This window comes from Peromyscus eremicus, chromosome 9 (assembly GCF_949786415.1).
Source record: "Peromyscus eremicus chromosome 9, PerEre_H2_v1, whole genome shotgun sequence".
In the NCBI taxonomy this organism is placed as follows: Eukaryota; Metazoa; Chordata; class Mammalia; order Rodentia; family Cricetidae; genus Peromyscus; species Peromyscus eremicus.
Window position 1 is genome coordinate 87,601,371 of NC_081425.1, and position 12,960 is coordinate 87,614,330.

Consider the following 12,960-nt stretch of genomic DNA (forward strand, 5'->3'; position numbering starts at 1 on the left):
AGTCCAAGTTTTTACTCAAATAAACTTACAAATATTCTGAAACTGTTGGGCAAATTAAACATTTATCCTTATGAAACTTTTCATAGAATGCATTTAGTGTGCTTTTACATAGCTTTTTAAAACTTTAGAAATGAATTTTTAAAAAATTCCTAAGATAGTTATCTAATTACAGAATCAAAAAATACAATTTTGTTATTATGATGTACTTGACTTCTCTCCTTTTTGAGATTTGATTCACTTTTATTTTTATAGGTGTTTGCCTGCATATATGTCTACACCATATGTGTATAGTGCCCAAGGAGGCCCGAATAGTTAGAATACCCTGGAGCGAGAGTAACAGGCAATTGCTAGCAGCCATGTGGGTGCTGGGAACAGAACCCAGGTCTCTTGGAAAAGCAGCCATCTCTCCAGCCGATCAGTGTTTGTCATTGATAATTTTTATGGGAGTAGTTAAAAAAGTTCTGAGCATTTCTCATTTGTCACTGTTAGGGCGAGGACCATGACAGATGGGCAATGCATTTTGATTCATTAAAGAGTCTTCCTGGGTCTCAGTCTCGGCTGTCCTGTCAGTTACCACACCAACACCCGGAGTCCTTTTGTGTCTCTCCTGACACTCAGGAGCTGGCCGATGTCAACAGTGTTTACACACCTCCACCTGCCGTCCAGGTGGAACTTTCAGAGGAAGAACAGCAAGCCAAACCTGTTCCGGATATGGCTGTGTCATACAGTCAGAAAACAAAGTAAGTTGACTTTAGTGTTTAGTCCTTTAGAAAGTGTATTCGATCGACTAGAACTGTCACTATGTCCAGTAAGTTTCAGGTTTCAGTTTGGCATTTTTCTCTGAAATAGAAATGATGAACAGATGTAACTTGAGCCGGGGGGGGGGGGGGGGGGGGGGGGATGGTTAACCTTTCTGGCGTTTTGAATAACTAATGTATGCTTCACAGCTTTCTCCGTTCTATGACTGCACTCCTGGACCCAGCACAGATTGAGGAGCGGGAAAGACGCCGGCACAAACAATTAGAACATCAGGTATCACACTGTAAAACACCTGGTGTTTCCATATTGTGCCTCACATTGTAAAACATTGTTCTTTGCCTTAGTAAGTCATGATGGCCAACATACACCTAAGTAAATGGAAAATTGAATTTTTTCCCCCTGAGAGGCTTTAATGTAGTTTAGGCTGGTCTTGAACTTCATATGTAGCCAAGGCTGGTCTTGAATTCTTGATCTTCTGTCTCTACCTCCCAAATCCCAAGATTACAGGCATATACCACCACACATAGCTGGAAATTCTGATAGAAATTTTCAGCTTAGGTCCAGTTATATCTTGCTGTAAATCCAGTCTTTTAACACAACTGGTATCATTTTAGATTTAAGCTTGGGCTGAGGACTAGACAGTATTATTGCCATGCTGCCTGCCTTCTGGTGGAGCCATTAAATGAGTATGTTGTATACATGACTTTGTACTATTATTAAATATTGGCTACTTCCTCAGAGTTCTGTTCACATCTTTGAAAGAAAACATACCAAAAAAAAAAAAAAAAAAAAAAAAAAACGAAGTAGACTTCCGACTAAGCAATCTAGTAGGTAATATAAAGCTGAGATTAAAACTCATCTCAGTCTGACATTAGAGGGACTTAATGGTCTGAGTGACTTTTTGTGGTTCTCTTTTCTCTGAAGAGTTTGTGTGTTGAAATGAGCCCTTGCCATGTTGCTCAGATGTGGCTTAAACATTTTCCTACCTGGTCTTCTGAGTAGCAGGGGCCATAGATAGGCACTCGGCACATAGCACTGTATCCAACACTCAGCACATAGCACTGTGCCTAGCAGATAGGCACTCAGCACATAGCACTGTGCCCAGCAGATAGGCACTCAGCACATAGCACTGTATCCAGCAGATAGGCACTCAGCACATAGCACTGTATCCAGCAGATAGGCACTCAGCACATAGCACTGTATCCAGCAGATAGGCACTCAGCACATAGCACTATATCCAGCAGATAGGCACTCAGCACATAGCGCTGTGCCCAGCAGATAGGCACTCAGCACATAGCACTGTGCCCAGCAGATAGGCACTCAGCACATAGCACTGTGCCCAGCAGATAGGCACTCAGCACATAGCACTGTATCCAGCAGATAGGCACTCAGCACATAGCACTGTACCCAGCAGATAGGCACTCAGCACATAGCACTGTACCCAGCAGATAGGCACTCAGCACATAGCACTGTTCCTAGTTTCAGCAGTTCTTTTTAACATTTTGTGAGTAATTTGGCCCAGGTAGTTTTCTTTTTTGAACTCAGTGAAAAGCTGAGCACATCTCCCATTTATCAGTCAGGGTAGTGAGTACTGAGGTAATTTCTTTAGTTGATTTGTTTTTGTGCTACACATGCTAGGTAAGCACATTTCTCCCCCACTCCATTATGTGTGTGTGACTGATAAACGGGTGCTCCATCAGTTTTGATTTGTGACAGTGACTTGTGATTACTTATGACTAGAAAGCAATCATGGCTCAGGTGGAAGAGAACCGCAGGAAGAAGCGGCTGGAAGAAGAACAGAGGAAGAAGGAAGAGCAGGAAGAGGAGCAGCGCTTGGCTCGGGAACGGGAGGAGATGCAGAGGCAGTATGAAGAGGACATTCTTAAGCAGAGACAGAAGGAAGTGGGTACTTGTATGGTGGAAGTGATGAAGAGGCTGGTGTCTGCACATGGTTTGAATTGTGCAATACATGTGGAGACATTACAGCTAAGGAAGGGGAGGCTTGGCAAGGTCACACTCCTCGAATGGTCCAGATCTCAGATGCTGCATGCTTGGCCTGTTAATGGGAGGTGGTCAGGGTGAACACAGCACCAAGCTTCATTATGATCTGGATAGTAGATACATAGAACCTTCTAATAATTCTAGGTATTGGGCCCACAGGATGGCTCAGCAGGTAAGGGGTGTTGACCACCAGTACCTGGAACCCATGTTCCAGAAGAGGATTCAGAAAGTTAATTTATAATCTCCACACACATACTGTGGTACAACCATTACCACCTCCTCATCCCTAAATAAATCTAAAGTAATAATGATTCTAGATATTAAAAAAGAGTAGTGATTGGCTGGGATTGCTGGTGAAATTCCTGGCTGAGTTAGGAGCTTCCGTTAGGCTTGGTAATAGTCTTTTCAAAGAGTTGATGTCTTGTCTAGCAAAACTCTATGTTAGCGATTCAGATAGGGTAGGTAGGGTGGTCCCAGTGCTGTGTCTCAGCTGACCTGACCATGCAGACCATCCAGTGATATTTCAGTTGTCAGCTTTAAAAATACCGAGTCTGCACTTCCTTGCCAGTTTTTCTTGATACCTTTCAGAAATGGGGTGTGGAAAGGTATGGTCTGCACTCCAGTTTCATTGAGTAGGCTGTGACAGCTGGCTTAGTGGTGGTGCACACCTGTAATCCCAACATTTGGGAGTTCAAGGACAGCCTGGTCTACACGATGAGACCCTGTCTAATAGCAAGAACAAAAGCATGTTAGAACTGTAATCTCTAAAAGGCTCTATTGACTGTCCTTCAGCTGCTATCTAGACCAGTGCCTGCCAGGTAAGGGAAAGCTTGAGCATTTGTACTGAATGGGAACAGTCACTTCATTGAATGTCCTTGGTAACTGTTTCACGGTGTATGTCAATCTTGATAGGAAATCATGACTCTAAAGACAAATGAGCTATTCCACACGATGCAGCGAGCTCAGGAGTTGGCACAGAGACTGAAACAGGAGCAGAGGATCCGAGAACTGACTCAGAAAGGACACGATGCATCCCGGCTGATTAAAAATCTTGGCGGTAAGTGACTAATCAGATTTTTACTCATAGTTTTGATTTTGAAGATGATTTTAAATACTTGCCTACTTTAAATCCTTAAGAACACACATATTAACTAAATATTTTTAAAGGAACATAAGCTTTTCATCTAACCCATCTTTAATAATTTAGAAAGCTGTCTCCAAGTATTACACATTGCAGTATCTTTTTCACAGAAATTTTCACAGTAATCCTGACATAGGTAAAATGTGTACTTTAATATTCATTCTTAGATTTTTAAATTCAGCAAGGCCTAAGAATATAGGTAACTTTTAATAATAAATTTAGGCCATACTAGTCTAGCCTTGCAAAATTTTTCCTACAGTTTATGGTGGTGATTAAGTCAAAAAGTCTTTTTTTTTTTTTTTTTAATTTTCTTTTTTTTTAATTTTATGTGCATTGGTGTTTGCCTGTGTATATTGTGTGAGGGTATCTGATCCCCTGGAACTAGAGTTATAGACAGTTGTGAGCTGTCATGTGGGTGCTGGGACTTGAACCTGAGTCCTCTGGAAGAGCAGCCAGTGTTCTTAATCACTGAACCATCTTTCCAGCCCCATCAAAAAGTCTTTAACTGCTGCAGTACCTTTGTCTTTTAGTGCAAGGGCTCAAACCCAGGGCCTTGGGTGGTAGGCAAACACAGCCACCCAGCTGTGTCCCCAGCCCCCACATGGAGTTTGTTTGTACTCTTCCATGTCATTTAAGACATTCCATGTCTGTTTCACATTGCTATTTGATACAGCACAAGTGGATTATAAGGCATCCACTAATGTTTCCAGTTCAAGAAGTGATGCTAAGGAGGCTGCTGATGAAACTTCCACAGCCTCTCCCAAGAAGGACACCGGAGTGCAGACAGGTATTCATGTCAAGGGTTTCTTGTTCTGTTTCTGTCTAAAGTGAAGACATCGCAGGGGCTGTTGTCTTTGCAATAGTGTCTCTCGTAGCCAAGGGTGACCTAGAAATAATCCCACCTGTGGAACACTGGCATTACAGGGATATAGCACTGTGCCCTTTCATGTGACACTGGGGACTGAGCCCAGGACATAGTGCATGCTAGGCAAGCGCTTTACCAAACTGAGCTACAGTTCCACTTAGAAATTTGAGTTTTTAACAAAATAAAGGGATCTTTTGATTTTTTTAGTTTTGGATTGTGTGCTCTAATTCACATAACATATGAATGTTTTCTTTGTAGTTCAGAGAATAAGGGCCTTATACTTTCTAGGCAAGCACTCAACCAGTTAGCTAAATATCTAGCCCAAATCTTACCCATATAAGGGGTACTATTTGTTGCTGGTCTGGAATTCTCAGAAATCTTGCTGCCTCTCCCTCCCAAGTTCTACTATTAAAGGCATGCAGCCAGGCGGTGGCCCACACTAATCTCAGCACTCAGGAGGCAGAACCAAGTGGATCTCTGCGAGTTCGAGGCCAGCCTGGTCTACAGAGCAACATCCAGGACAGGCACCAAAACTATACCGAGAAACCCTGTCTCGAAAAACAAAAACAAACAAAAAAGGCATTGCACACTGTGCCCAGCTCTGTTTGGTGTTCTTTAACATACTCACACTTGTGCAGTTACCATCACAATTTTAGAACCTTTTCAGTATTTAAATTGATTTTCTATGAAAGATGCTTTTTTTTTGTTTTTGTTTTTTTGTTTGTTTTTCGAGACAGGGTTTCTCTGTGTAGCTTTGGAGCCTGACCTGGAACTCAGTAGCCCAGGCTGGCCTGGAACTCACAGAGATCCTCCTGGCTCTGCCTCCGGAGTGCTGGGATTAAAGGCGTGCGCCGCCGCCGCTGCCGCCGCCACCACCACCTGTGCCACCACCACGCTTTTTAAAAATACGAATACATCACCAATTTGCATGTCATCCTTACACAGGGGCCATGCTAATCTCATTCCAGTTTTAGTGTAGGTGCACTGGTATTGAGCACAGGACTCAATGAGTAACTCACAAATAGGGACTCTTCCACTCTCTTCAGTTCATTGTGTCCATACTTTTCATGTAACCAGAATTATGCTGTAAGTGGTCTTTTGTGCCTGGCTTACTGACTTCAGCGTGATATATGCGTTTATCCCTATTGTAGATCTTATTATGACACAATTCCATTTATTCCTTAGACTCCACTGTGGGAATTATACTGGATTTTGTTCTATGAACATTTCGATTATTTCTACTTAGGACTATTATAAACAGTGCCACTGTGACTAGTTAAAAAAATTTTTGTGTAAATGTTTTCTGTTCTCTTAGGAAAGAGGAGTTAGAATTTGTGAATTATATGATAGGTGTATTAAGCATTTGGGGGAGCTGCTGAACTGTCATCCAAAGCACCTGTTTGTTTTTTTGTTTTTTGGGGGTTTTTTTTGGTTTTTCGAGACAGGGTTTCTCTGTGTAGCTTTGCGCCTCTCCTGGAACTCACTTGGTAGCCCAGGCTGGCCTCGAACTCAGAGATCCGCCTGGCTCTGCCTCCCGAGTGCTGGGATTAAAGGTGTGCGCCACCACCGCCCGGCTGGTCTTAAATTTTAAATAACACAATATCCACCACATTGGACACTCCTGAACAAAAAGGGATTTGTAATTTAGTGTATATATGTATAGGGGTGGGTGGGCAGGCTTGTGTAAAGGAGTGCAGTGCCCATGGAAACCAGAAGGTGGTGTCAGATTTCCTGGAGCTGGAGTTGTATGTAGCTTGAGTTTTCCTGCCTGGCCCACAGTCAGGACAAATCTCTATCACCTGCTAGTCCCACAGCAGCTCAGACCCAGCCAAGTAAACACAGAGACTTATATTGGTTGCAAACTGTATGGCAGTGGCAGGCTTCTTGCTAACTGTTCTTACAGCTTAAATTAATCCATTTCCATTAATCTATACCTTGCCACATGGCTCGTGGCTTACCGGCATCTTCACATGCTGTTTGTCATCATGGCGGCTGGCAGTGTCTCTCTGACTCAGCCTTCCACTTCCCAGCTTTATTCTCCTCCTTGTCCCGCCTACACTTCCTGCCTAGCCAATGGCCAATCAGTGTTCTATTTATTGACTAATTAGCAACACATTTGCCATACAAAACATCCCACAGCAGTTGTAGGTGGATAGGTGCTGGGAACCAAACTTTAAGAGCAGGACTGGTAAGTGCTGAGCCAGTTCTTCAGCCCCTAGGTTTGGAAACTTTTTTTTAACTCTTCAGGGAAACCCTTCTTGTTTTATTTTCTCAGTTCCATGAAGTTCTTTTCCCATTTAAAACTAGTTATAAATGGGCCTTCCTGAAGTATTTGTTTATAGCTCCTGATGGATCCTAACGTAGCTTCTAATATGAAGCCAAGAGATCATATTGCCCAGGCTACTCTAACATTGTACTGTGACAGACTTTTCCTGGAGAGATGAAACTATCTTATCCCAGAGAGGAAGCCCAAGATATTGGAGTAACAACTGTATCAATGTTCCATTGGTGAACCATTCAGTTTTTATTACTAACAGGAATATGGCTAAGGGGTTACTGTTGAGGATCAGAGATAATTCAAAAGCAGCTACATCACCAGAGAGCCCACCCCAGAACTGGTGTCCATCCCCGAAAGCTGCACCCTGGAGCTCTGCCCAGCCTGCAGACAGCTCCACAGCAGGACTCTCTCCTCTGCAGTTTCGCTGGGCAGTCTCCTCCAGCAGGGGTTTCTTTTTACATAGTGCTCTTTTTATATAGTCCCTCAAGAATCTTCAAGATTTTTCTCTCATACATGTGTCCTTTTATTTCCCTCCTAGGGCTCAAGAGCCTCCCCTTCTTTCCTGTAGGAAACAGCCATAAACACATCACTATTTTCGGCCTGTTACTTGAGATATTCTATTAGTTCAGTATACCAGACTAGCAATAGTTCATTTGAAGGGATGGTGATAACTGGTGATAGGGCATTGTGATATTTGTGGTGCCACTCAAATGCATTCTTAAAATTGCTTTGTTAATGGTAATGTTGAATGTTGCGCCTGCAGTAGAAAACAGTATAGCAGTTGCTCAAAAAAATGAATAGAATTCGGTTTTTAGGTTTACACCTGTAGAAACTTGGGATTCACAGCAGCATTTCTTAGGTTGCTTCCAACCTAAGTATCTATGTAGATAAACAAAATTAGGCCTATTTTATACAGTGGAATTAGCATAAGGAAATTCTGACATGTATCTAACTACACAGTTATAAACTCTGAGAATTTTATACTATTTGAATAAGCCAGTCCATTTAAATTATTTTATTTTTTTATATGGTGTCTGGGCTGGCCTGGAACTTGCTTCCTGAAACTCTGTAGACCAGCTGGCGTTGAACTTGTTCCCGTCCTCTAATTGTTGGGATGATAGGTGTGTAGCACAAAGCTCTGTTTATATGGGCTATTTGGAATAGACATTTCTAGAATATCCAAACTGAATAGTGTTACCAGCTTTTTTTTTGAAAGGGAGCAGTTCTTTAATGGGTAGCTTCATTTTGAGGATTGAATTCCTAGGGATGGAAGAATGGCACAGCAGGTAAAGGTGATGCCACCAAGACCAAGAACCCTAGTTCCACCCTTGGAATTCACATGGCAGAAGGAACCAACTTCCACAAGTTGTCCTTTGACTCCCATGTGCATGACCCACCAACTAATAAAGTCATTATAAGTATCTTTGAGAAAAGTGTATTTCTACTATGTTTTTAAAATTAATCATTTGGAATTTTTATTTAGATGACTTAAATTTAGGAAATTTCAGCGATGCACTACCACACTGTGGATCATTAACAGAGAAGGGCATTAGAAACTTTTCTTCTCCAGAGATTTCTGCAGAATTTAATGGACAGATTAGCACTAAAAAAGACAAGCAAGAACTAAGTATGGATAAAGGCACTAATTTAGACAAAGAAAACAGCTGGTATAATGGCCAGTGTAATCACTATAGAAGAACAGAGAAACAAACAAAACTTATGAAGAAATGTCCCAAAAAGCCTGCTTGGAATATAAATAAGCCTCTCAAAAGGTATGTTCCTGCATCAGCAAAGTACCCTGTCCATCTCCAGAAGGAGAAAGAAGAAAAAAAGGTAAGAAGGCAGATGGAGCTGCTTCACTTACTAGAAAGAAACCACCCTGAGAACCTCTCCCAAAACAGAGGCACTTCACCAGTTCTTTCTTCATCTCATCGAGAAACTGAGTCAGAGATCAGGTTGCATCTAATCAAAAAGGTAAGACTCTTTTATTTCATTACTATGTAGTAATGTTTCTGAATTCAAAGTAGTTGCCCAAATCCATGCTTTCAGAAGGCTGTGGTTCATCTAAGTAGGTTATAGAAAATTATGTTAGTGGTCAGAGGAAGACAGCCATGCTTGTTATATGAACTGACTGACTGTTGTATAACACCTGAACTGAGCAGCTGCATCAGAGACTGTAGCCCCAAAAGCCAAATCTTTATGCAGATGAATGCTTTATTCAAATGCCTATGAAAATGTCACATACATAAAATAAAATACTACTCAGTTGTAAAGAAAAATGAAATTAACCCTATCTCAAAAAAAAAAAAAAAAGCCAAAACAAAAGCTTATAATTTAACATGTAAGTACACATAAAAGTATAGTATACAATTTAGGAGACCAAAGAAATAATAGGTAATTAAAGGATGGAATGTAGGCAGGATACATGAATTCTGAATGAAGATACAAAGTTTTGTTTTGTTTTTTGTAGTAGACAAGTGAGTAAAATCATGGTAGTGAGTATAACCCTAAACAGAGCCAGGTGTGATGGGGCATGTCTTTAATCCCAGCACTCTGGAGGCAGCTAGGGAGTTTGAAGCCAGCTTGTTCTACACAGGAAGATCTAAAGACCCTTCTCAGAAAACAAGAAAGAAAAAGAAACCTAAGCAAAGCTCCAGAATGGTCCTCCTGACTTAGAAATTCACTGTGATGTAGTTTGGGGCTGATCAAGTGTTTTAGAGTGCCTTCCTCAAAGTAGATGTATGAAGTTTTTGTGAATTAGAATACTGTGATTTTATTAAAACAATAAAACTCATATATATTGTCCATGTAGAAAGGAATTACTGGCTTGGTCCTATACTGTATCGCATACAGTATTCTTTCTTAAATATGCCCAGCTTATTTAAGCATGTCCGAGAAGTTGGTGAGAAAGCTCAGCAGGTGAAGGTGCCTGCTACAGGAGCCTGATGACTGAGACCCATGTTACTAGGACAGAAGCAATTCTACGTTGTCTTCTGACTTGCATGCACATACAATGTTTTAGAATATCTGGAGACGTGAAGATGTCACTCTGTGTTTGCTTGTGTTATCCATCTTTTAGGTAGAAGAACCTCTGAAAACTCCTTCAGTTATTAAAGAAAGGTATGTGTATTACTTCCTTAGCTACTTAGTGCTTTTTTGTGTGGGAAACAAAATACCCATTCAAAATCTGGATGACAGTCCCATGTGCACATAAAGGCAGGATAGGAAAGGATAGGATAGCAAAGAGGTATAGCTGGCTTTCATTGATTTGGTAAATGTTTAATATAGAGTGGTTTTTACCTGGACTGGACTGGACCTAAGCAGGTTTGACTTTTCCATGTCTATCAACACTGGAATAGGCATTCAGTTTGGATAAATCAGATAGGGAAATAGATTGGTTAAAACCAGCATTTAAAAAAAAAATCCATTTAATTAGGTGGAAGGTTTAGGCTTGTTAAATTTTTTTATTCTTTATCTTTGTGTATAACCAAACTGGTTTTAGACTTGTCTCACAATCAGATCTCTAACACTAACTTTAGTTCAGACAACACAGGCATAATTTTAAATCAAGTAAAGAGAAATGAGGTTGAATCCACCCAACACTGACTCTTAGAATCTAACAATTTAAAATAAACACCACCACCCCCCCGTGTATCTCCATTGTACTGTTTTATGAAAAATTACAGACCTTAGATTGTTATATCTAGTATTCCTTAAGGTGGACCAGACATATCTTAAATGAACTGCAATGTGGTTAGATGTGTTGAAAACAAGCACTTTCTAGGGGCCAAAGAGATGATGGCTCAGCAGTTAAAAGCACAGCCTGTTTGCTGCTCTTCCAGAGGATCTAGGTTCATTTCTCAACACCCACATAGTGACTCAGAACCATCTCTGACTCTAGTTCTAAAACATGCAATTTCTTATTAAAGTTTGGGTTTTGGTTTTTGTTTTTTGATAGGTTTCAGTCATCACCAGCAGTAAAGAGTAGAACTCAACAAACTCAGACTAATTCATCACACTTACCACTAAAAAATAGTGACTGTGAAAAAGAGAATCTGACCTTAGGAGATGGTCAAACTAAATTATCAGATGAGCTGTCTGAGACATCTCATTTCATTCCCTACGTTCGAACAAATGAGATCTATTATCTTGATCCGGATGCACCCTTGTCTAGGCCTTCAACCCAGGACAACCAATACCAAAAATCTCATGGTAAGTTAAGTAGCATTTGAAGATGAGGGGCTTGAGATGGCTCAGTGGTAAAGAGTGCCTATTGTTCTTTCAGAAGTTTGGTTCCTAGCACCCACATTAGGTGGCACGATGCCACCTAACAACTCCAGCACCAGGGTGATTGATTTCAAGCCTTTCAGCTCCCACAGGCACCAGTACTCACATGTACACACATAACTTAATAAACTCCCAACCCTAAATGCTTCAACATTAGTCTATGAAAGATTTAACACACTACAGCTATTAGTAATTTGCTTAACTGTTTTAACCTTATCTCTATCTCTATCCTTCAGGTTGTGAGCAACAACAAGAGCTATTTGACTCTGACCATACCAAGGATCCACTTCTTAATCCTAGATTGGTGAAAAACAGGGATCGACAGCAAGCTATCCTTAAGGGGCTTTCAGAATTAAGACAGGTATGAGCTTTTCACCAAGTAACTATTTAGATGTTTAGATGCTTGTTCTCTCTATATGGTGGCAGTATTTGCATCCTAAGAATGAAAAGTCCTGAGACAAGTTTGGATATTATGACAATTTTTATTTAAAAATATGTACATTTAAACATCAAAACATAATAAAGTGCTAAAACCAAAGAAACAAACAAATACACAATTATGCTTTAGTGAATTTTAACCAATATGGTCCATTCTTTTTTTAAAGTTTAGAACAGAATAGATCTGTTCAAAAAATGAAATTATATACACACAGCTATTCACCAGACTTTCCCCCCATCCCTGTGATTTTTGCATAACCTTTTATACAGCCAAAAAAAAAAAAAAAACACAAAAAAACAACAACCCTATAATGTGCTGAAACCTATGCAGGGGCTGTATTTGAGAAGAATTTCGCTCATGTGTTGCTTATCCTTTATTATTCTACCTAAAACTAGGAAACTACTCAGACCCATTTACTTGTATTCTTTAAGTGCTACCTCTGCTTACATACAGTTTGAGCATGTGACTAAACCTTGGTAACTCACCCAAAGGAACAAGAGAAAGGAGTGTGATTTCACACTTCACCCTAACCCTTACACTGTTTTGGACAGTAAGACCCTCATGTCTTCTCATGATATTAAGAGCACTTGAGAATGGATTTCATTTGAAATCCACAGTTGCAGTATTTCTTTTCTTTTTTTTTTTAAAAAAAGCAATCATCCCTGTTTGTATAGTAGAAAATACTCTAGATAGGTAACACCTGAACAAGGAGGCCCACTATAAGAATTAGTAAAAAAGATGAAACTTGAGCTATGTCCAATAACAATTCTATCCTGAACTCAATAATTTTTCTCTATCTTGTATTTAAGTTGGCTATACACCTTCACTAAACTATCAATGTGATTGCAGGGTCTTCTCCAGAAACAAAAGGAGTTGGAAACGAATCTCATACCCTTAACTGCAAACCAAGAAGATAATTTTAGTTCTTCGTTTTAAATGTGCTCACTGCTCAACTGCATTATTCAAGCACCCAATGAAACTTCACATTATGTAGTGAAATGCTGTACTTTTTAAATATAATAAAACAGTTTATAGTTTAAAAAAAATGATCTCTGTCATACTAGGGTGTAAAAGTACTTTCTACTTACCATAATAGAGTCTGGAGATCCCTGACCAGTTAATATTGTTGCTTGTTTGTTCTGTAAGAGGTTCTTTTAGGGCATGGGAAGTACTATTAACACTAGACTCTT

General features: G+C 40.2%; 2 protein-coding genes and 1 pseudogene across 6 annotated transcripts in view; 1 reads left to right on the top strand and 2 right to left on the bottom strand.

Annotated features, from left to right (window-relative positions):
* Window positions 1-12,798, top strand: part of Ccdc66 (coiled-coil domain containing 66) — a 29,958-nt gene extending 17,160 nt beyond the window's left edge. For 3 of the 4 annotated variants that reach the window (XM_059273975.1, XM_059273977.1, XM_059273976.1), the window contains 10 exons: window positions 490-740; window positions 948-1,032; window positions 2,500-2,661; window positions 3,673-3,817; window positions 4,575-4,688; window positions 8,528-9,018; window positions 10,124-10,164; window positions 11,003-11,256; window positions 11,568-11,692; window positions 12,620-12,797. In XM_059273975.1, coding sequence (XP_059129958.1) covers window positions 490-740; window positions 948-1,032; window positions 2,500-2,661; window positions 3,673-3,817; window positions 4,575-4,688; window positions 8,528-9,018; window positions 10,124-10,164; window positions 11,003-11,256; window positions 11,568-11,692; window positions 12,620-12,706 — 1,755 coding nt within the window. In that variant the 3' untranslated portion in view covers window positions 12,707-12,797. Of the gene's footprint in view, window positions 1-489; window positions 741-947; window positions 1,033-2,499; window positions 2,662-3,672; window positions 3,818-4,574; window positions 4,689-8,527; window positions 9,019-10,123; window positions 10,165-11,002; window positions 11,257-11,567; window positions 11,693-12,619 lie in introns of all 4 variants that reach the window. The other variant, XM_059273974.1, reaches the window with a different exon arrangement.
* Tasor (transcription activation suppressor) overlaps window positions 1-12,960 on the bottom strand; it is a 71,987-nt gene that overhangs the window by 2,227 nt on the left and 56,800 nt on the right. The gene's annotated exons all lie outside the window — the stretch shown is intronic.
* LOC131920252 (U6 spliceosomal RNA) lies at window positions 5,667-5,764 on the bottom strand (annotated as a pseudogene).